General features: G+C 39.9%; 1 protein-coding gene across 3 annotated transcripts in view; it reads left to right on the top strand.

Moving 5' to 3' along the window:
• Nucleotides 1–24288, top strand: part of LOC122809428 (zinc finger protein OZF-like) — a 176869-nt gene that overhangs the window by 60455 nt on the left and 92126 nt on the right. The window contains exon 3 of one of the 3 annotated variants that reach the window (XM_044080948.1): nucleotides 13092–13202. The exons of 1 other annotated variant lie outside the window; for it this stretch is intronic. In XM_044080948.1, coding sequence (XP_043936883.1) covers nucleotides 13092–13202 — 111 coding nt within the window. Of the gene's footprint in view, nucleotides 1–13091; nucleotides 13215–24288 lie in introns of all 3 variants that reach the window. One more of the 3 variants, XM_044080940.1, reaches the window with a different exon arrangement.

Raw genomic sequence — 24288 nt, 5'->3', positions numbered from 1 at the left:
ACAAGCATTTATTAACTGCATTAGATAAGACATTTTGTGTTGCCTGTATGGGGATGTTCATAGGTTCATAGGTTTATACTAGGCTATCTGCCCTAAGGCATTTATAAGCCTAGCCCAGAGTTTTTGTGGCTTACGCCACCCCTTATGTTAAAAAATACTGTACCCATTAGTTTGTTGTGCCTCTGTCCAGCAGTGACACAGAGATGATTCCCGGGGTAAACCTATGATCTCCCATCCACCGGTCAAGATTTCTCTTGAACAGAGCCAGCGAGGTGCTCTGCCTCACATGGACCGGGATTTTATTCCAAACATAGGGAGTCTCTGGGTGACAAATCTATCCCTCCAGCATGTCCTATTTATATCCGTGCTAAGGTTTAAGTCGCTTGCTCTAGTGGATCTGGTAGATTTGGATTTTTTGAAATGGAGCATTCCCATTAATTCCGGGTTGGACATGGCCTTGTATGTCAGGCACAGGTCACCTCTGAGCAGACGGTATGCGACTGAATAGAGCTGGAGTTTCTTCAGTCTGGCAGCATATGACAGATTTTGGAGTCCCTTTATCCTTTTGGTGAGGAACTTTTGGGGTCTCTCCAATTGCTGCAGGTGTCGGGTGAGATACATCCCGAATGGGGCATTGTACTCGATCATTGGTCTGATAAGTGAAGAGTACAGGGGAACAATGACCTCACTTGATCTGGATGTGAATCCCTTCATGATCAGGTGGGCAATGTAGAAGTTTTTCTAACCACTTTAGCAATGTGAGTGTCAAAAGAAAGGCCACTGTCAACCTGGGTCCCCAGGTCCCTGATAACCTCTTCTGTGCTTAGTGGATTGCCACCTATATGGTAGCTTGGGGTTACCTTGTTTTTTCCGAAGGGTATGACTATACATTTTTTGGCATTTAACTTCAGGCCATGGCTCTGGCACCAGCTATCAGTTTCCGTGAGACCCCTCTGAAGGATATCTGTGTCCGATGTACTTTCCACTATGGCTCCCAGTTTGCAGTCATCTGCAAACTTTGTCAGCCATAGTCCTCCTATGTTAGCCTGTACTTCTGAGAAGTAGATGCTGAAAAACAGGGGGCCAAGGACTGAGCCCTGTGGGACACCACTTGTGACCGGCTTGGAGTCTGACATAGCGCCAGCTACTCTAACCCTGTGGGTTCTGTCCTTTAGCCAGTTTGCAACCCATCTTGTGACATATGGGTTTACATTTAAGCTGGTAAGTTTCTCTATAATACCCGAGTGGGGTATTGTCAAAAGCTTTTGCAAGGTCAAGGTAGGCTGTATGGACTGCCTTTCCCTCATCAGTGGCCTTGGTGACTGTTTCGAAGAAGTCGACCAAGTTCAAAAGGCATGATCTGCCCTTGACAAAGCCAAACTGGGTCGGGTCCAATGTCTGCAAGTCCCCTATGTCTTTGTTTATGAGTTCCATTATGATCCTTTCCATAGCTTTGCAGACCAGGCTTGTTAAGCTTATGGGGCGGTAATTACCAAGGTCCGTAGAGGCACCGCCTTTGTGGAGTGGGACCACTCCTTGGGCACGTATCCTGTGGTAAGGCTAAGATTAAACAGCTGCCTTATGTGCGGGTTTAGTTCCTCATTGAGTTCGTGTAGCACACAGCCGGGGACACCATCCGGTCCCATTGATGCTGTGTTTTTAGCTTTAGAGAGAGCAGTTTTCACCTGCACATTGGAGATGTCTGGGAGGCTGCACCCCACTGGGATAGTTACCTCTCCTTTTGGGGGGGAGAGGGGGGTGAAGTTTGCACTGAACCTGTCTGCCAGTATGTTGGCAATGTCTGTGGGTTCAGTGATTTTTGTATCATTTTGGACTAATTCTGAGCATATCTGGGAGTTTCCACCCAGGTTTCTAACATAGCTGAAGAAGGCCTTATGATTGTCTTTTGAATCTATGGCAATTTTTCTCTCAAAGTTGGCCTTGGATGATTTTATGAGTGCTCGTATTTTTTACTAATAATGATCAAAGGTGTCTGCTCTTTTATGGATTTTGCTCTATCATGTAACAGCTTTCTCCTCTTATTGTAAAGTTTGTTTATGGCTGGGGTGCACCAGACTGGACGTTTGCCCTTGGTGGAAAGAGTCTTGGTTTTATTAGGGATTGCCTGATCCATGCAGTCCTGGAGGTGTACATAGAAGGCATTTGTAAGGGCTTCCGCAGCTTGGGTTGTGGTTTCCACTGGCTCGGGGGCTTGAAGGATACCACACCAGTCTTGAGTAGTGTGAAGTTTGCTTTAGAGAAGTTCTTCACTGTGGTCTTTTTTGTTTGGGGTGGGGGCGGGATGTGGATATCCAGTGAGATTAGTTTATGATCTGATCTCACCAATGAGGGATATACTTCCGGTGTGGAGCATTTTGTCCCTATGTTTGTGATGATGAGATCTAGTATATTTTCTCCTCTTGTGGGAACGGTGACTAGTTGTTCCATGGCATTTGAATTTATGAACTCCAGGAACCTTTGGGCTAGAAAGTTTGGGCTTGAGTAATGTTCCCAGTCTATATTCAGGTAGTTGAAGTCACCCAATATAATGGTGTTTGGAGATACATTTATACCCTCCAGTGTCTTCAGGAAGGCTGTGTGGGGGTCCTGAGTTTGAGAGGGTGGCCTGTAGCATGCCACAAATTGTAGAGCAGTTTTGCCTATGGTTAATTGCACCTGGATGGTTTCCGATGCTTCGTGCGTTGCCACCAACCTGGAGGTGTGGGTATCCTTGATGAATATGGATACACCCCCTCCTTTTGTGGTGTGGTCCGGGTTTTGGGGCCGGAACGCATGATATGAGGTAAAACCTGATAGTGCCGGGGTGCTCTCAGGAGCCTTGAACCAGGTTTCAGTCACAGCACAGACATCGATGTTCTCCATACTGAGAAGGACCTCGAGTGCGTGCATTTTGAGATTTAGACTTCTGGCATTGAGCAGCATTACCCTTAGTTTCTTCCCATTTTTGTTTTCTAGGGTGGTAGGTTTAGAATTTGAGCCTTGCCTAAAAAAGGCACTATGGGGGTGGCAAGAGCCTTAGCCAATATCCGGAATCCCAGGGGTGACAGGTGCAAGCCGTCCCTTGCAAAGCAGCGTGGCTTGTCAAGCATGTCATCCCAGGCAGACAGACACTGGATCCCCTTTGAATGACACCAGAAATTAAGCCACTTGTTAAAGCTGATCATCTTGTCTCTGTGTTGTGGCATCATTCTTGGTGAAGGAAGGATGCTGCTCAGGGTCAGGGTCATACCTGCCTGGGCTACATAATCGGAGAGCTCCTCTATGTCTCTTTTCATGTAGTCCAGGGAGGTATGTCTCAGGTCGTTCACACCAGCATGGACAATGACTGTGTCATATTTGTACTTGCTGTGGAGTGACCCGAGTGCTTGTGTTATGTGGCGGATTCTAGCGCCCGATAGGCAGCGTACTGTGACCCTCTCCTTGTTCAGCCTGGTGAGTGGGACGTCAGTGTGTCTGACTATGGAGTCACCTATGACAAGTATGTTTGGTGTTGTATTTGGACTTAAGGGCTGTGACTGCTTTGCACACTGATTTTGTGTTTTATGTGTTGCCTGTGGTGTGTCATGAGGTGGTGGTTGCTTGGGTGTCTGCTTTGGAGGCCTCTATGTTGCAGTGATTTAGGTGGGAGGGTGACAATATGATGCTGGATGTGTACTACAAACTAGAATTGGGATTTCTTCATTTTAGCTAGGTATTTACACCTCTTGTAGATGTTACTGAGTTGATCAGGAGTTCATTATCCATGAGCATGAGGCTTACTACTTCAGGCAGTGATGCATACTTTCAATGCAGCAATGGACGTTTTCACAAATGGTCATTAAGGCAGCTGTTCAAAAAAAGCAGTTAAAGTGTACATTAGTGTGCACAATAAGCAGATGCTTTATATGTATATTAGCATACAACAGTGAAAAATCAACACCACGATTGGTCGTTTATTGATACTAGCTTAAAACCATTGAGCACTTTCGTCCCATAAGAGAGATTAAGTCTCAAAGCAGAGGTAATAGGTAGAAACAAAAGTTCATTTTCTGTTCGTCAGTTGATCAATTAAATCCATTTTACTTTTAAAGGACCAGAGAAAAGAAGCCAGAGATTACATAATGAAATAATTCCTGCAACATAAAAAAGTTTACACATTTTTTAAGACATTTTTTTTGTAGAGATGAATGCATCAAGTTCCAAACAATATTCACTTAAAAAAATCTTCTTCTTTTTCTTCTTCTTCTTTCGGCTTTTCCCAGTTAGGGATTGCAACAGCAGATCACCTGTCTGCTCATGACTGGCAGTGGAGTTTTACGGTGTCGAGTTGCCAGCCTGGCGCCCAACCTTCCATGAAGGCACACACATGTACACACTCATGCCTAGGGCCAGTTTAGAGTATCCAATCCACCTACAGCATGTCTTTGGGATGTGGGAGGAAACGGGAGCACCCAGAGGAAATCCACCCGACCACAGGGAGGACATGTAGACTACACACAGAAGGCACCCCAGCCAAGGATCGAACTGGAGAACCTCCTGCTTTGAGGCCGCAAAGCTAACCGCAGCACCACCGCGGCCGCCCTATTCACGTAAAAAATACACTCTATAATTAATTAGCTTTTAAATTTAGTACAGGTACAATGGATGCATTCTCATTCATTTGGGAGGTGTGGGGGGGGGGGGGGATAGATCCTAATCCGAGTTGCCAGTTAATTTCACATAGCTTTAAAAAAGCTTTCCAATCCACCTTTAGGGCCCAGTTTGATCTTCTCCAGTATACCAAAGCTGAATGTATTAAATTCATTGCATTCAATGGAATGTATGAACAAGGCATTATTTTAATTTTTGCTGGCAATATCATGAATATGTTCATAAATGTGTGTCCTTAAGGCATGCTCAGTTTTGCCAACATAAAATGCTGAACATCCTGCACATAAAGCAGCATTGTTTATAGCAGGACTCTTGGGAATCTTTAGGCCATTTTAAAAAACAGATTTGGAAGGAAAATCTTATATTTGTGACTATAGATGCAAGACATATGTTCACTGTCGTTCCATAAGAATTCCTAAGAATAAAAGGTTTTGAATACTTTCATCAAAGTTTGATTCAATGGTCTACCCTCTTCATTGTTAAAATAAGTCTTATTGTGGAATTAATGGTCTTTGTCTTGGACCATAACTATATTTATTTTGAGGGGGAATTTCAAGGAGGAATTCTCCCAGCAAGTCAGAGGTGTTGCCATGGAAGCATCCTGTGCCCCTGCCTTTGCTAACATGGTGTTGTTGGGCTGGGGAAAATCAGTTTGTGCTCAGTGGTCAATTTGGTAATCAGCTACATCTTTATGTAAGATTTTTAGATGATATGTTTATTTTATGGGATGGTGAAGCTGATGAAATTCATTACTTCATAGATCATCTGAATAAAAGTACAGATTTTCTTAAATGTACTCCTGGAGCAGAGATAAGATTAATTACTTAGACACCCTTACTTCTCAAACATCAACTGGCTTCAAGTCTAATATTTTTATGAAGGAATTTTTTTGTAACTCTTACCTACATTTTTCTTGTTGGTACCCTATATGGCAGAAAAAGGGTTTAGTAAAAGGGCAAGCCATTAGGGTGGCACGTATGACATCTCGAAAGGAGGATGTGTGGGTTAAGTTAGGCAAGTTGAAGGAAATGTTTTTAGCAAAGGGGGTATCCTGGTCAATTCTTAGTTTGTTTTTGGAAGTATATAATAAATGAGGGAAGAAGTACAAACCCCTGCTGGGGATTGGGTTAGCCACACCTACAACCTGTAAGTAAGCAAAGGCATTGATTGTGGAATATAACCAGTTTTGTAAAGAAATCAGAGAGATTATTAAAAGAAACTGGTGTATTTTCAAAACTAACCCTGCTCTATCTCAATCAGTGGGGTCTGAACCTATACTTATTTCCAAAACACCACCTCATTTTAAGAGATTAATGGAGAATAAATAGGTCCCTTTTTCTAAGGTAATGAAATGCACTATGAAGTGCAGAAGCTGTAAACAATCGACAATAAGGTATCAGATGTTGGTGCTGGGTAACACCACGAAAAGCAAATCACATTTCAAGATGGTAATTTAACACCCAAATAGTGGTGTAACTTGCGTTTTATGCAGGATGTGGAAGTCCATCATTTTATGTTGGCTAAACTATGTGTACCTTAAGGACATAAGAACTGAAAGATGGTTGAAATATGAACACTGCTCGTTCCACAGGACAATAATCACCAACAGTTTATTGTAAAACACACAAATCCAAGTTGAGCGCTTTTGACTGTACCCCAGTCTTCATCAGAACAAATAAAATGTCTAAAAAGGTGATATATATACACATACATCCCTTAATCATACAATGAAGTAATTGATTAAATGATGAAAAAACCGCCAAAAGGTTTAAAGATACATGATTCATAAAAACTATGTTCACTACTTTAAAATCAACACATCAATAACCCAGATGTAAAACTAAGATTCCTACATATGAATGAAATGTATGAATACAAAAAATATGAGAAAACATGAAAAGCATAAAAATATGTACACTAAACTAATGCTCTCTCTATAGGTGCATATATACTAAATGTATTAGTGTAAAATTGGTATATACAACTCATACACTAAACCATGGTGGGATGGAAACTGCAGCACAGGTGAAAGTGTACTACTGAATAATTATTCCAATGCTAAAAAAGGTTTAATACTGATAAAATCATTGAGACCGGGTGGTCTCGTGGAATCCGTTAAAATTTGCCATTTACTTTCACACAATGCCAATTTCATTTTCCAATCACCTCCAAAGGGTGCAATGTCCACCTGTTCAATAATAGAAAATAAGAAGCTATGATCATCTCCCTTTTCTAATATATGCCTATATAATGCGTTTTTTGTGTCATGCTTCCCTATTTTATACAGGTGTTCATAAATACTCCTATTCAGCTGTCTCTCTGTCTTGCCTATATAGTGTGCATTACATGTAATGCAGACAGCCAAATAGACGACCTGTTTAGTTTTGCAATTTCCTCTCTTACACCTGATGGTAGTATGACAGATGTCATCAAGTTTTATAGTCTTGTTCAGGTTGATATATTTACACTGTTTGCAATTTCCATATTTAACAGTGCCCTTAGATGTGTCTGCATTTTGTGTAGTATAACTACCTCTTTCCAATAACCTCTTCAAATTTGGGGCTGTTTTAAAAACACATTTCGGTTTAGTATCCAATATATGATCCTTATCCATGACCATCAGAGTCATCCAATGCCTTTCCAAAATATCTTTAATAATGTATGTACTGGGAGTATACATAAGTACACATACCCTACCCAGAGATGCACTAAGTGTTCCCTCATGTTTAGTCAGTTGATATGAACGTAAAAGGGGTGGATATTTGCTACCCCATTCATTATATACATAATTGGTAACTTCCGTGACCATCTTTTCTGGATAAGCTCTACGAATGAACATATCCTTAATAGTTCTAAGTTCAGAATCCAAAATGAATATGTTGGACGACATCCTCGCCACACGTATACATTGTCCTTTGATTACGTTTTGAAATACGTGTGGAGGATGGTTGCTACTGTAATGGACGTAATCATTTGAGAATGTGGGTTTTCTGTAAATTCTGGAAGTAAACCCACAGTGGTCATGACTCAAAAGTACGTCCAAGTACGAAATTTCTTTATGACTGTACTCATGTGTGAATTGTAAAAACTCCACAGTATTGTTTAGATATACCATGAATTCCTGCAACCTATCCTCTGAAGCCTTCCACAGAATGAATATGTCGTCCAGGTACCTAACATATAGAACTATGTCTTTATAAAAAGAACTCTTGAACACGTATTCAGATTCCCATTCGGCCATGACCAGGTTCGCGAAGATGGGCACAAGCGTATTGACCTTATCATTGAGGAATATCTCATAGACAATAGGATTTCCAACGATACATATTCTTTCATGAAAGTAGACCACCCGGTTTTAGCAAAGATGGTAGGCATCCCCAAGATACATAAATCTATCGAACAACCTCCTTTTCGACCAATCGTGTCAGGTTCTAGGTCGAAAACCTTCAAATTAGGGCAACTGATCGACAGTTGGCTCAAGAAGGTATATGATAACATCCCACATATCATCAAGGATTCCTGGAGATTTTTGGGTGCTATCACAAATGATATATGGGATACCAACTTGATTTATTTGACTGTAGATGTTGTTGACCTTTTTTCAAGCATCCCTAAGACAGAAGGATTGGAATATTTTGAAAGAAGTCTCACTAGGTATACTGGTTTCTCTTGGGAGAAAATCAGCCTCATATGTGACATGATGTCAATTGTGTTAGACTACAACTTCATCTCCTTCCAAGGAGAGTACTTCAGGCAGACCAGGGGAGTGGCGATGGGAGCAGCCTGTGCCCCCATCTTCGCGAACCTGGTCATGGCCGAATGGGAATCTGAATACGTGTTCAAGAGTTCTTTTTATAAAGACATAGTTCTATATGTTAGGTACCTGGACGACATATTCATTCTGTGGAAGGCTTCAGAGGATAGGTTGCAGGAATTCATGGTATATCTAAACAATACTGTGGAGTTTTTACAATTCACACATGAGTACAGTCATAAAGAAATTTCGTACTTGGACGTACTTTTGAGTCATGACCACTGTGGGTTTACTTCCAGAATTTACAGAAAACCCACATTCTCAAATGATTACGTCCATTACAGCAGCAACCATCCTCCACACGTATTTCAAAACGTAATCAAAGGACAATGTATACGTGTGGCGAGGATGTCGTCCAACATATTCATTTTGGATTCTGAACTTAGAACTATTAAGGATATGTTCATTCGTAGAGCTTATCCAGAAAAGATGGTCACGGAAGTTACCAATTATGTATATAATGAATGGGGTAGCAAATATCCACCCCTTTTAGGTTCATATCAACTGACTAAACATGAGGGAACACTTAGTGCATCTCTGGGTAGGGTATGTGTACTTATGTATACTCCCAGTACATACATTATTAAAGATATTTTGGAAAGGCATTGGATGACTCTGATGGTCATGGATAAGGATCATATATTGGATACTAAACCGAAATGTGTTTTTAAAACAGCCCCAAATTTGAAGAGGTTATTGGAAAGAGGTAGTTATACTACACAAAATGCAGACACATCTAAGGGCACTGTTAAATGTGGAAATTGCAAACAGTGTAAATATATCAACCTGAACAAGACTATAAAACTTGATGACATCTGTCATACTACCATCAGGTGTAAGAGAGGAAATTGCAAAACTAAACAGGTCGTCTATTTGGCTGTCTGCATTACATGTAATGCACACTATATAGGCAAGACAGAGAGACAGCTGAATAGGCGTATTTATGAACACCTGTATAAAATAGGGAAGCATGACACAAAAAACGCATTATATAGGCATATATTAGAAAAGGGAGACGATCATAGCTTCTTATTTTCTATTATTGAACAGGTGGACATTGCACCCTTTGGAGGTGATTGGAAAATGAAATTGGCATTGTGTGAAAGTAAATGGCAAATTTTAACGGATTCCATGAGACCACCCGGTCTCAATGATTTTATCAGTATTAAACCTTTTTTAGCATTGGAATAATTATTCAGTAGTACACTTTCACCTGTGCTGCAGTTTCCATCCCACCATGGTTTAGTGTATGAGTTGTATATACCAATTTTACACTAATACATTTAGTATATATGCACCTATAGAGAGAGCATTAGTTTAGTGTACATATTTTTGTACGTTTTTCATGTTTTCTCATATATTTTTTGTATTCATACATTTCATTCATATGTAGGAATCTTAGTTTTACATCTGGGTTATTGATGTGTTGATTTTAAAGTAGTGAACATAGTTTTTATGAATCATGTATCTTTAAACCTTTTGGCGGTTTTTTCATCATTTAATCAATTACTTCATTGTATGATTAAGGGATGTATGTGTATATATATCACCTTTTTAGACATTTTATTTGTTCTGATGAAGACTGGGGTACAGTCGAAAGCGCTCAACTTGGATTTGTGTGTTTTACAATAAACTGTTGGTGATTATTGTCCTGTGGAACGAGCAGTGTTCATATTTCAACCATCTTTCAGTTCTTACCTTAAGGACATGCATTTATGAACATATTCATGACATTGCCAGAAAAAATGAGAATAGCGCCTTGTTCAGACATTCCAGTGAATGCAACGGATTTAATAAATTCAACTTTGGTATATTGGAAAAGATCAAACTGGACCCTGGCGGGATTGGAAAACTTTTTTAAATATACGCAAAATGAACTGGCAGCTCAGATTAGGAGCCATCCCCCACCCCCGTGTTGAATGAGAATGTATCCATTGTACCTGTTCTAAATTTAAAAGCGAATAAATTATAGGATGTATTTTTTTAAGTGAATATCATTTAGAACTTTATGCATTCATCTCTCCAAAAAACGTGTCTTAAAAAATATGTAAAAGTATTTTTGTTATAGGAATTATTTCATTATGTAATCTCTGGCTTCCTTACTCTGGTCCTTTAAAAGTAAAATGGATTTAATTAATCAATTGACAAACAAGCAATGAACCTTTGTGCACTCAATGGTTTTATGCTACTATCAGTAATTTTGAGCCATATTCCGACTCTCCAAGGCACTGATTTTTCTTGTCAAGTTCAAGTGTTTTTGGTTGACGCCACACCATTTTCCTTACTAGCACACAACAGTCAGAAGTATACAGGGAAAGGATCAGGGACACCGATTTCCCATTTATTTTCTGAGACAACAACAGTAAATCCCATATTTGGACAGTCTGAGTATTGAAAAAAATAAGATTTTAATGGAATTTATCTTTTTAGCTTAGAGTACTCTTTCACCACAAGCTTTATCTAATTATTTACTTTAGTTTGTTTACCGGGATAGTACACTGATCACTACAGACCATTTGCAGACATAGCTTGGATGAAGAGATTCACAAAAAAAGAAAATATAGAGTCACAGAAGGCAGATAATCCCATAGCTGATTGGTAAATATGTACTTATGTTTATCATCCTTTTGACTGGACTACTCAGAGTTGCACTGTCATGCACTAGTTTGAGACGATTCCAACTAGTTTACATAGCTAGCGCAGCTCATCTACTGCAGGGAAGTAGGTTTTTTTGTTGCACTTAAAATCGCCTAGCTGAAACAGAAATTTAAACTGATTTTTGAGCACTTGTTTTCCATTTTACTCTGAAAACCTGTTTGGCTAAGTTTGAGGCCTTCCTGAAAAGAATAGTACTTATTAATGTGATAGAAAATAACTGCTGGCATTCCTGAGTCATTGAGCACTATTGGTTTGAGCTACTGTATGGGTCTGTTATTTCAGTTCTGAGGTAAATACAGTAGGGAAGAAGCGACACAAGACACCAAGGCACAAGCTTGAGTAATTTGTTTTCAAAGACCAAGATATTAAAATGAACATTTATTTACAAGGATCAAAATGGTCTTCATTGCTTACTGAAAGAGGGACTCCAACTTCCAGTATTGCAGCTATCTGTTCAAATCAACACAATCCAGGCACTGACAATGAAAATACCCTGTCCAAGCCAAAAGTCCATGATGATTTAAATCAAGCTAAAGCACTGCAGGTATTAGCATTAGTATGCTCAGCCCATACTGAAGGTTCTTGCTGAGGAGTCCAAATCCAATACTGGCTGGTGAGCATTTTATAGTCTTGAATAAACAACAAGTCTAAAAGGTCAAAATGATCTCTAAACTAATGATATTTAAAGGTCATAACAATTTTAGATAGATGGTATTCAGGAATTACAAATAATTTCCTAAGTTGTAACAAGACTTTATCATATCTGATTTCCTACTTTAAGTGCCTCTTCAAACTTCTTCCTTAAAAGAGCAGCAAACTACAATCTTGTGATCATTCATTCCCCTTATCAGACTGGTAAATACATCCATCAGAGGTCAGTGCACCTTAGTCCAGTAAACACGTTTTGCTTTGTAGCATGTTTCTAGCACATTATAAATCTTTCCACAAGTTGTCTGTAAAATTCAATATTATTGCTATTATTTGACGATATGCAGGAGTGAGACTTTCTCCGCATCTAAAGGTCAGGGTAGACAGTGTGGGCCCTTCACAGCTAGTAATGTTTGTGACTGGTTCTCCCTGTTTGGTTATTTTCTATTTATTGCAGTGAGTAATGCTCAGTGAACCACCTTGAGAGGTGTAGCTGCATAGTGAGTAGTCGGCACCTTTCCACGCTTTCGCCCGAATCAGCACTACCTAACCATCTTTGTTCTACTTATAGACAATTGGCTTAATTGTACACAAGGGTTAACCTGCTTTCTATTATCAGAGCTTGGCTATGACTGACTAATCTGATTTGGTGCTGGTTGTGCTGGTGGCATCATCGTGCCATGTGGAGGCCCATTGGTATGTCAGATAATACTGTCTTAATACTCACTCAGCCTTTCCTTAACGTCGGTATTTAGGGAACTACCACTCAACACTGTGGAGAGTCAGTGAACTACTTCCCCTTAACTACCACTCAACACTGTGGAGAGTCAGTGAACTACTTCCCCTTAACTACCACTCAACACTGTGGAGAGTCCGTGAACTACTTCCCCTTAACTACCACCCAACACTGTGGAGAGTCAGTGAACTACTTCCCCTTAACTACCACCCAACACTGTGGAGAGTCAGTGAACTACTTCCCCTTAACTACCACTCAACACTGTGGAGAGTCAGTGAACTACTTCCCCTTAACTACCACCCAACACTGTGGCGAGTCAGTGAACTACCTCCCCTTAACTACCACTCAACACTGTGGAGAGTCAGTGAACTACTTCCCCTTCTGTTGCCACTTTACTAGCAGTTTAATGGCTATGTAGACAAGGGTCAGTCAGAAAGCTACATATGATTGCAGAGACCTCATTTGCTTGTATGATTTTTGGGAAAGGATGCATGCTGGTTACTGGATAGAGTCATGATGAAATGAGGATGCATTTATACTACTACTTGTCCTAGTTAAAACTGAGTACAACACTTTGTTTTGTAGGCTACTGCATTCCAGAGGAAGAGCTGTTGGCACTTATTGAAAGGAAGGTGGCACAACCTGGTAGTCGTGTTCAACAGAAACAGAAGAAGTGCAAGGATCTTTATCCAAAAGGTACTCAGCACTGTGAGTATTTGTTTGAGAGAGACTTGCGAAAGATCTGTATACAATTTCTCCCCTGTTTAGCTACTGGGGATGACATTTAAAACAAAACAAAATCTGTGGTATCCCTTGAAGTTTCAGAAAACCCAGTATGCAACCTTTACTGGGTTAAAAACAAACCAAGTAGAAACTTCTCATTGTGGAGGGTTTGAAGTTCACTCCTTGAAATATGTTATACATCTAGTTCACTAATAAAATTTGAACATTAATATAGCACTACAAAGTAATAAAATAGTAGGTAGTCCACAGTTGAGTTAAAAATGCTATTTCCTTTATTGAAACACACAAACAAGTGATCCTAGTTGAGTATAATGAAAAATGTTAAAGGAGTCTGCATGTCCTCCCCACGGTCGAGTGACATTTAAAGACATGCAGGTAGGTGTGTGCATGAATGGGTGTGCCTTCTTTGAAGGTTGAGCGTTGGGCTGGCACCGTAAAAATCCACTGCCAATCATTAGCGGACTGGAGTTCCGCTGTGGTGACCCCTAACCGGGAAAAGCCGAAAGACTTGAGACTTGATTAAAGACGTTCATTAATTTGTATATATGAAGTATTTATTTGGTAGTAAAGCAATGTTAGTTAAAAGTGTTTGTTTATAAGTTACTAATATTTATTCTGATAGATGTTTAGTGGTAGATATTTCTGTTAGTTAATTAATCATTTTGTTAGTGACTTGGTTTCTTAATTAATGAAGTTTGGATTAGTAGGTTAGCCTTAATAAGCTGTTCTTACATTATATACTTTAATTTGTCTCTATCTTTTAAGTCTCAGTTCTAAGGTAGAATGGTCTCAGTTTACACTATGGCGTTAAGGGAGAAGGGGGGACTTAGTTAAAGGAATGAGTTTAATATTTTTATTGCTCTTAACAGACCCATCCTCTGTAACCACTCCCTTGCTCCAAATAACCTGATTATATATAAATTAATGAATGCATTTAATGCTACTCATTATACTTAACTAGGATCACTTGTTTATGAGTTTCAGTAAAGGATATTTAATTTTTAAATAAACTGTAGACTACCTACTATTTTATTATTTTATAGTACGTATTTTAAAGTTTGAATTTTATTAGTGAACTAGGTGCATAACATATTTCAACGAGTGAACTTCACACCCTTCACACTGAGAAGTTTCTGGTTGGTTCATTTAAAACAGAAAACTTCTAAAGGTGTTTATCTTTTAGGGGTATCTACTCAATAACACACTCTGTACTGTCTCAATAGGGGTCAGAGCAATAGATTCATGGGTGTATACCAACCTAATGACCACCAGGGCCTTTATAAGTCTAGCTGTGTCATTTTATTTATTTTTACTTATTTACATTTTTTGACCGGGAAAGTCCAATTGGACGCAGGTCCATTTTCAGCAGAGGCCCAGGGAGAAAAGCTCCACAATTAAAAAATTACAGACATAGTTACAGATGAAGAACATAGCAATTAAAATGTTACAAACATAGTTACAGATGAAGAACATAGTACATTCAGTAGACAACTAGAATCTTTGTCATCTGCGAAGTAAAGTAGCAGTCATTTACAATTGTTACAATAAGAAATTACTGCTGTATAGTAAGTAGCTAGGCATATAAGCATCAGAGCTTGCTGTAATTAAAGGTAGTTAGTGGGGTGGAAGAGAGGTAGAGGGTAGATGGAGTGGGTGAAATTAGTGGGGGGGGGTGTTACAAGGGCATAGCCAGCATGTTTTTAAGTGTGCTTTTAGTAAAGTTTTGAAGTGGGTGCATGATGTTACAGAGGTTATTGTGGGGGGGGGGGGGTGTTCCATAATTTAGCTATAGCATTGGAGAATAGTGCTTCTCCAGCAGAGTTATTATTGGCTCTAGTAACCTGTAAGTGATTTTTGTTGCTGGATCATAGTGGTCTGGTGGTGAGATAGGGTTGGAGTAGATTCTGGAGGGATGGGACTTTTAGTGAATGGTTTACTAGTTTGTGGGCGAGTGCGAGTTGATACCATTGAAGGAGGTGAGGGAGTTCTAGCCAGCCCAGTTCAGCAAGTGAGAGACAGTGGTGACTATGGCACATACATACAAATGTTTCAAGCACGGGCATTAAAGCCCTTCCAGCTTGCCAATATGCCAAAACACTTGTTCCCATAATAAATGTCCAGGCTGTTCTTAAAAATATCTAAACTAGTACTTGCTTTAATGTAATTTGGTAGTCTGTTCCAAGCATCAGGTACTCTGTCAGAGAACCAATTAGTACACTTCTAATTCTTATAGAATATTCTACATAGGTTATCCGACAATTCTCTAGTACGTTTTGATAACCCCAAGCATTCCCAGAGGTAATTGTCTCTAAATGCCCTATATACCTGAACTCCAAACATTCCCAGAGGTAGGTGTCTCTAAATGTCCTATATACCTGAATAAGATCTCCTCTTAAATATCTGTAAGAGACACTGTACAAGTTCAGATATTTTAGTCTTTCATAGTAACTTAGATTTTCACATCCATGGATGCCCTTAATATGTTTCCACTGTACTCTTTCTAGTTTATTCATGCTTGTTTTCCTATAGGGTTTCCATATTGTTATTCCATACTCAGGTTTGGGTCTAATGTAACTAACAAACGATGACTGCATTATGCTTGATTTCGTAGACTTTATAAATCTTTTTATACAACCTATAGTTCTATGACTATCATTCATCAATTGGTTGATATTATTAGAAAAACTCATAGCTGAATCTGCCCATATACCCAGGTCCTTAAATGAGTCTACAGTTTCAATCACTGTGTGCTGTATTAAATATTCACTTTTCAGTTTAGGTCTCCCAAATTTCATGCTTAGTTTTTGATGTATTTATCAACATATTATTCCCCTGTGCCCAAATGGTCAGTTTAGTCAAATTATTTTGCAGACATGCCTTATCCGTAACACTTGTAATCAGTTTACCCAATTTCAGGTCGTCAGCATATAGACTGTAGAACACCTCAGATGAAAAAGTAAGATCTGAAAGATACAATCTAAACAAGTAAGGGCCTAGTACAGAGCCCTGTGGGACACCCTGACTGTAACCAAGGATTTCACCTGTCCAGTTGGTATGTGATACTTGCCATGTCCTATTTGTAAGTCATGCAGTTATCCATCTTATCAACAGTACATCAATACCTAGTTGTACTAATTTATTGATCAGTGTTTTGTGCATGACCCTGAAAATGCTGAAGTTAAATCTATATAAATCACATCACAGCACAATTTTTCATTCATAGCTGTTAGGATAGGGTTAGCGGTAGGATGTCCCGGTGGTGAATTTGGTGATTTTGTTGTAGCAGGTCTTGAGTTTATTTAGATCACATTGCCTTAGGTTGATATATATTGGAGAGGCATAAAGTAGGGTGGAGATAAGGTGGCAATTTGCAACTGAAATCCTTGCTGCTTTGGTGAGGAGTTGCTTATTTCTGTATAAGGCTCCTAGTTTTTTGTGCACTTTTTTTATGGTCATGGATATGTGAATGTCAAATTTGAAATTGTCTATTTCAACTACTAGCAATTTGGTTTGATTTGTTGGGTGGATAGCGGTGTTGTCTTTTGCTGTGATGGTAAAGTGAGAGTAGTTTTGAGTATGTTTGGTGGGTTGGAAGATGAGTTTAGTTTTGTTTGGGTCGAGTATTAACTGGGCATTGGATAACCAAGTTTCAACAGAGGAAAAGGCATCATGTGTGACCTTTTGCAGTTTGGGTAGGAACTGGGCTGAGCAGATGATGGTTGAGTCATCTGCATATTGTATGAGTGAGCCATGTTTGGTGGCAGCGGCTAGATTATTGGTGAAAAGAGAGAAGAGTAGAGGTCCAAGGATGGATCGTTGGGCAACACCAATAGAGACAGGTAGTTTGGGAGATATATCATTCTGCCATACAATGGATTGCTGATGGTCAGACAGGTAACTCTGAAACCAGGTGGTGACTGACTGAGAGAAGGATAGGTTATTGAGAACAGAGATGAGTTGTTTGTGTGGGACCATGTCAAATGCTTTAGAAAGGTCTAAGAAAGTAGCAGAGGAGACAGCAACATTGTTTTTATGCTGAAGGATAGTGTTAGTAAAAGAGAGTAAGGCAGTGGTGGTACTATGGTTTGGTCAGAAACCATGTTGAGTATTGGAGAGGAGGTTGTTAGTAAGGAGGTAGTCTGAGACCCAAGAGTGAATGCATCTCTCTAGTATTTTGGAGAGTGGAGGGAGAATAGCTATGGGGGTGGTAATTGGTTAGTTCTGTGAAGGGGCCGCCTTTGTGGAGGGGAATTATATGTGATATTGTCCATGGTGTAGGGACATAGCATTCTGACAGAGATCGGTTAATCAAGATTGATACTGGGTAGACTAGTGCTTCAGCTGCAATTTGTAGGTATTCACTTGGGGGGTTGTCTGCTGCTAATTTAGTGGGTTTAAGTTTAGTTAAGAGTTTTTTATGTTGGAGGTAGGAACAGGAGAAAAAGAAGATGGGGAGATTACTAGTTGAAGGCATGAGGGGGAGGGGATTGTGTTGTCTAGCTAGTGATAGTATGGTTTATGTGAAGTATGTGTTGAATGAGTTAGCAATATTTTCTGAGGAATGAGGAATGTTAGGTGGAGGGGTACTGATTGTACCTGGGTGGAGGATAGAGTTTATGGAGGAGCAGAATTGTTTGGGGTTGTGTTGGGAGGAGTTAAGGGAAGACTGGTAGTATTGGATTTTGTCCTGCTTTATTACTTTTTTTACTCTATTGTGTAGTTCTAGGAATTTCTTTCTAGCTGAGGAGGTTTTGCCCAGGCTTTATCCCTGTTTTTCATTTCTGACTTAGTGTTTTTCTGTAGCCATGGGGGTGTTGGGCTTTGGTTCTGGAAAGTCTTAAGGGGGCATGGTTATTTAGGATTCTCAGGAAGATAGTATTGAAAACTTCAACTGCGTCATCTAGGCTGAGGTACTTTAGAGGATGCCAATTACATTCTTTGAGGGATGAGATGAATACAAGTGGGTTAAAGTTTAGTTTGTTACGTAGTTGATTGTAGATGATGGGTTTAACTTGGTATAAGTGTTTTTAGAGTAGGAAAGTTGGGGAATGACCACTGAGGCTATACAATAGACAGCCAGCTATGTAAGACTGGGGGCTCTTGCTGACTAGCATCCAATCCAGGGTAGTGTGCTTGTTGAGGTTTTTATTTATTCTGGTTGGTGACACGAGTAGTTGGGTGAAGCCATGAATGTTTAGATGATGGGTTGGATGGTTGCCAGAACAGGATTGACAGTCACTATTGAAATCACCTAAAATTAGGGTCTCTTGGGGGAGATGGTGGGTAGTCCAGCTGAGGAGGTTTTCTAGTAGAGCAATATTTTGGCCAGGTGGGAAGTAGCATCCTAGTATGTTGTTGGTTTTATTTTGGTTTATTTTGAGGTTGATATATATTATTTCTTCATTGCCAATTTGGGGAGCTGATGAGTTTAGGAATCTGGATGTTTAGGTGCTGTTTAAATATTATAGCTATACCACCTCCTTTCTTGTTTAGTTAGTCTACTCTTAGTATGCCGTAACCAGTAGGGAGGATTTTCTCACTGGTAATGTGAGGTTTTAGCCAGGTTTCTGTCAGGATGATTATATCTGGGAAGTACAAGTCTGTGGTGGTATGGAGTTTGTGGACTTTGTTGGTTATACTTCTGATATTTAGGCTTAGCAGAAGGAGGTCACTAGGCTTTCAACTGGCTGTGATTTGGGAGATGTTGTTGTTAATAGTCTGATTACAAGGAGTGGGGTTGGAGATGGAGGGGCCGGGGTTGGGGTGCATTTCTCCGCTGAGGGCTAGTTTTGATATGCATGAGGTTATTAGTTTTATCAATTTGTGAAAGAGTTTGCATATTAGGGAAACTTTATTATTGTGTTCTGTGGGTAATAGGTATGGTGGGAAGGTTATTTTGTTAATTTGTAGGTGTGTTTTTTGTTTGACTAATGTAGTTGATAGAATATGTGGGGGGTGCATAGGGGTGCTTCTTGAGTTGTTGGAGAGGAGAAGAGTGAGGGTGAGTCATGAGTGATAGTAGTACAGTGGAAGTGGTTGAGTGAGGGAATGATGGAGTTTTGGTAAGATGTAAGATATGCAAGGAGAGTGCATGCAGTGAGTATAGGTATGGTATGCTTATCCATGTTAGTTGAGGTGGAGGGATAGTTGTGGGAAGATGGTGGAGTTAGAGTTGGGACTAGTATTGTGGTTAGTGGTTAGAAAGATGGGAAAGGTTTGTATTTATAATAAAGGATGGACCACTGGGGGCGGGTGGAAATTGGGGGTAGCGAGGGGAGCGAAGTGGGCAGATACCCCGTTAGTTGCTTTGAGGAGGGGTTGTGGGCTGGAAAACAGTCAGGTAACAGTGTATAGTGATGTAAAATCAGATAATAATGTTGGTGGAGAATCGGGTAGATACCCCGTATTTCCATGGGCTGTTTGTTGGCTGTGCCCAAGTTCAAGCAGTTTAAGTACACTTTATGGCAGGGCTGAGCATATAGTGCTCAAATGGTTGTATTAAAATAACTAAGCAGCTGTCCCTCTTGGTGAAACACTTCCCTAGTATGGTCATATACAAAACAGGCAGGCTGGCAGAAAATAGTTAGAAATAGCAGTAAAATATGGGCTTTGTCTTACATAGTTGCAAAGCACTTTCATAAGGTTTTGAGGCTCTTTCAGCCCAGTACGTCCCTTGTAATTAAGGTATCCGTGGTGGTTGTTGTAGGGTCCGTGGGAAGGAAATTGACCACGTGCTAGTAGTAGGGAAAGGTATCCAGCAAGGAGGTAGAGAAGAAGGGTTGGTTACTAAGAGAGGAGAGAAGTGTAACAGTCAACACTTGCAGTATGTACGTGCAGCCCTTATTAGCGCTAAAGTAATTTACACAGGTAAGGCAGTCTGTATGAATCAGAGTTAAAAACATTTCACTTACCCTCTATTCACTATAGGCAGCAGTCACTACATTCCTTTGAGCACCATTAACTGGCTGTAAAATCTCTAAAGAGCATTGTCGCCAAACAGAGTTGTTATAGATATAGAGTTCAGGCAAACCTAGCAACAATTTTCTAGCATGGTTACAATTAGAACCAGCTAGTCAGTGTATATCAAAGCTCAAATGTAGTAGGACTAGGCTTGGAGTGTACCTTGATTATGGCTACACAGTATTTAAACTAAATTTAAACTAAACTGAAGTCAGCTATTAGATCAGGCTGTACAGCAGCAGGACTACACACTAGCAGCTTTGATGCAAATAACACATTTAACATTGCAGTGTACGAGCTGTTTCCTAAATAATGTAATATGGCTATTGGCTCGGCGGCTCTGTATTAATTACTAAGCAAATTCTAACAGAAGTACACAGCTAAGAATCCCTGGCAGCAGTATAATAGCTGCATGTGTAACAAGCCACACAGCTAAGAATCCCTGGCAGCAGTATAATAGCTGCATGTGTAACAAGCCACCATATGGTAAAATACATATACAGTAAGTATTAAGCAAATGCTAACAGAAGTACACAGTTATGAATCCTGGCTGTAGTATACTGCTTTATCATTTGTAACTAGCCAGCATATGGTAAAATAACACCTACATTAATTCAGTAGCAAGATACATTAAGTACAAATATCTGCACAAGCTAGGGTAATCCATCCCACTTGTGCCTATGTGTAGGAGGGGATGTTTTTAGTTAGGATGTTTCTAGAAATTATGTGGAGGGGGGTTTATTATTATTTATTATTATTATTATCCATTTGTTGATCAGGATAGTCCGACTTGATACATGTCCATTTTCAGCAGAAGCCCAGGGAGAAAAGCTCCATGGTAGAACACACAGTAAAAATCACAAAATGATTACAAATTACACACCGTTTACAGGCTCCAGTTGAGCAAGCAGGCAATATAATCATGCATTTTTAAAACGGTGACAAATTGACTAGGCAATGTAACATGATTATAGACTATAGAGGAGGATCTAGTTGGGTTTTGAACAAGGATGTAGCCAGTGAGTTTTAAAGTATACCTTGAGGGTTTTTTTGAACTGAGTAAGAGAGGGTTCAAGAGTAGGATCAGCAGGAAGAGAGTTCCAAATTTTGCCAACAGAGTTAGCAAACAGACAGTCCCCAGCAGAATTGTTGATTTTGGATGTTTGAACCAATAGTTTATTCGAAGAGCGAAGTGACCTCAGGTTTCTGTAAGGGTTGATGATATTTTTACGTGCAGGCGTATTATCAGGGTGGTTGAGAACTTTATGGGCAATTATAAGCTGGTTGTTCTGAAGAAGGCTAGGCCATTCTAGCCACCCCATCCTATAGGCCGTGCCTGTTACAAATCTAGCAATGTGGTTATAACAGCTAGAGAGTTTGCTAAGAGCAGATTTGTTCAAATTAATGAGTAGAGGGGAGGCATAGAGAAGAGTGGAGAGTAGATGGGAATGAGCAGTAGTAGTTCTAGCAAATGGAGTAAGGAAAGGTTTGATCTTATAGAGGGAGCTAAGTTTTTTGTTAATGGTTTGGAGGGTGGCCTAATGGTTAACGTGTTTGTCTTGCAAGCACAAGGTCCAGAGTTCGAGTCTCACAAGGGATAATTGGCTAAGCTTAAAATGGCTCACAAGGGGATTTAGCTTAGTACTAATCTATGAACCTATGAATCTATGGTTTTGATAGTTTGATTGACACGGATATCAAATTTGAGAGTGTTGTCTATTGTGAAGTGTAAGAGTTTGGTTTGTGCATCTGGGACGGTAATGGTACCATTATTAGATTTTATGGTAAAGATTAGTGAGGCAGACTTGCAAGTGAGGGAGAAAAGAAGCAACTTTGTTTTGTTAGGGTTTAATATCAGCTGATGGTTAAAGAGCCATTTTTCAACTATATTGAAAGTATTCTGGGTTAATGTCATTAGATCTGTTGGGGAGGTGGCTGAACAAATCAAGGTGGAGTCATCCGCATATTGGATACAGGTAGCATTTGGGATAACAGTGGGAAGGTCATTAATAAAGAGAGAGAAAAGAAGGGGTCCTAGTATGGAGCCCTGGGGGACAGCTAGGGTGACTGGTAGATGGGTTGATAGTTTGTCCTGCCATAGGAAGGCTTGTTGTCTACCCCACAGGTAAGATTGAAACCACTGAGGTGCATGGCTGTTTAGTGAAAATGCCTTAAGGGTGTGCATGAGTATTTGGTGGTTGACCATATCGAAGACCTTAGAGAGATCTAAAAAGAGGGCTGAGGAAAGCTTGCTATTATTTCAGTTATGGTTTATAGCATTAGAGAAGGATAGGAGGACGGAGGTCATACTGTGGTGTGGCCTAAAACCATGCTGAGAGTTAACCAACAGCTTACTCTGGATAAGATAATGCATAAGTTGTTTATGGACACACTTCTCCATAATTTTAGCCAATGGTGACAGAATAGCTGTGGGTCTAAAGTTTGACCATTCGAAGGTGCTGCCTCCTTTATGGAGTGGTATTACATGAGATATTTTTCAAATGGAGGGGATGGTGGCTTCGGATAAGGTTCTGTTGATTATGACGGAGATGGGGTATGCTATGGCATCTGCTGCTTTTTGCAGATACTCTGGTGGGAGGAGATCAGCTGTTAGAGTAGTTGGCTTTAATTTCTTAATTAGAAATCTGATAAGTGATGTAGAAACAGACTGAAAAGTAAAGGAGAGTGGGGTATTAGCTAAAGGAGAGTGGGGTATTGGCTGTTACAGAATTTGGGTTGGAGCAGCTGGGTGCCAGTTGGCTGGCTAGGGATTGGATAGTCTCTGTGAAGAAACTATTGAAGGTATTTGCAATATGCTCTGGGAATTTATGGTTGGAAGCTGACAGGGTAGGAGTGGAGGACTGTCCTGGGTGAAGACGTTTGTTTATTCCTGACCAAAACTTTTGAGGTTTGTTGTGATGATTTTGTTGAAGATGGTAGTAGAAGTTTTTTTTGTCTTGTATAATAGATTATTTTGTGTGATTCCTTGGCTGTCGGTATCTGAGTTGATCTAGTGGGACTTTTGTGGCACGCCATTTGTCCCATGCCTTATTTCTAGCTATGATTTTAGATTTGGTCCCTTTTGAGAGCCATGGGGCAGTTTTTGTTTTGGTTCTAATGGAGCGAGCAGGAGTATGAGAATCAAGAATAGTAAGGAATATGGAATTAAAGTATTAAAGTATGCTACTGCATCGTCCAGTGAAAGGTGCTTTACGACTGACCAATTGCAAGCTTTAAGTTTATTTTGAAACTTGGTGAAGTTGAAGTTCTTATTATTTCTGATGGTATTAAAGGTGGTCTGGTGGGGGTTATCCACCTTGTGCTTGATAATGTACATAAGTAAGTGGTCACGTAGGTCATCTGGGAGGGTCTTTGACTTGTACATATAGGGTTGGCTCTGTCTTTGTTATTGGGTTTGCCTATCTTGGTGGGGGAGGATATGAACTGTGTAAAACCATGTATGTTGACATGGGTTGTAGGATAGTCCAAGGAACAAGTGTTCCAATCAATGTTAAAATCTCCAAGCACCATAGTTTCTTGAGGGTAGGTACTGGATAACCAGTGGAGGATGTCCTCTAGGGTGTTTGTGTTATTACATGGGGGAATGTAAAAGCAGACAATGTTTATGCATTTGTTATTGTTAATCTGTAGTTTGGTGATAACAATTTCTGCTTTATTAAACTGGGGTGGTTGTAGGGAGACCGTAGTAAGATTTAGTGTATTTTTATAGAGTAAAGCTACCCCACCACCCTTCCTAGTAGTACGATATAATCTATGTCTGTTGTACCTGGGTGGTATTGCCTCATTGTCTTTAGTTACCCATTTTAGTCAGGTCTCCATAAGACATAATACATTGGAGGAGTAAACTGCTAAGAGGGCATGCAGATTATGGACCTTATTGTTTATGCTTCCGATATTTAGTTGCTAGGTCAGGAGAGAATTAAGGGGCCTATTAAACAGTGTTATGTTAGAAGGAATATTAGTTTGGGAACTGGAATCAGCAGATGGGGATGGGCCAGGGTTTGGGTGGATGTCATCAATCCATTGTCAGGCTGTAATGTAAGTTAACTATGAATTT

This window comes from Protopterus annectens, chromosome 1.part1 (genome assembly GCF_019279795.1).
Source record: "Protopterus annectens isolate FY-2018-M chromosome 1.part1, PAN1.0, whole genome shotgun sequence".
In the NCBI taxonomy this organism is placed as follows: Eukaryota; Metazoa; Chordata; order Ceratodontiformes; family Protopteridae; genus Protopterus; species Protopterus annectens.
This window is presented reverse-complemented; position numbering and strand designations above follow the sequence as displayed.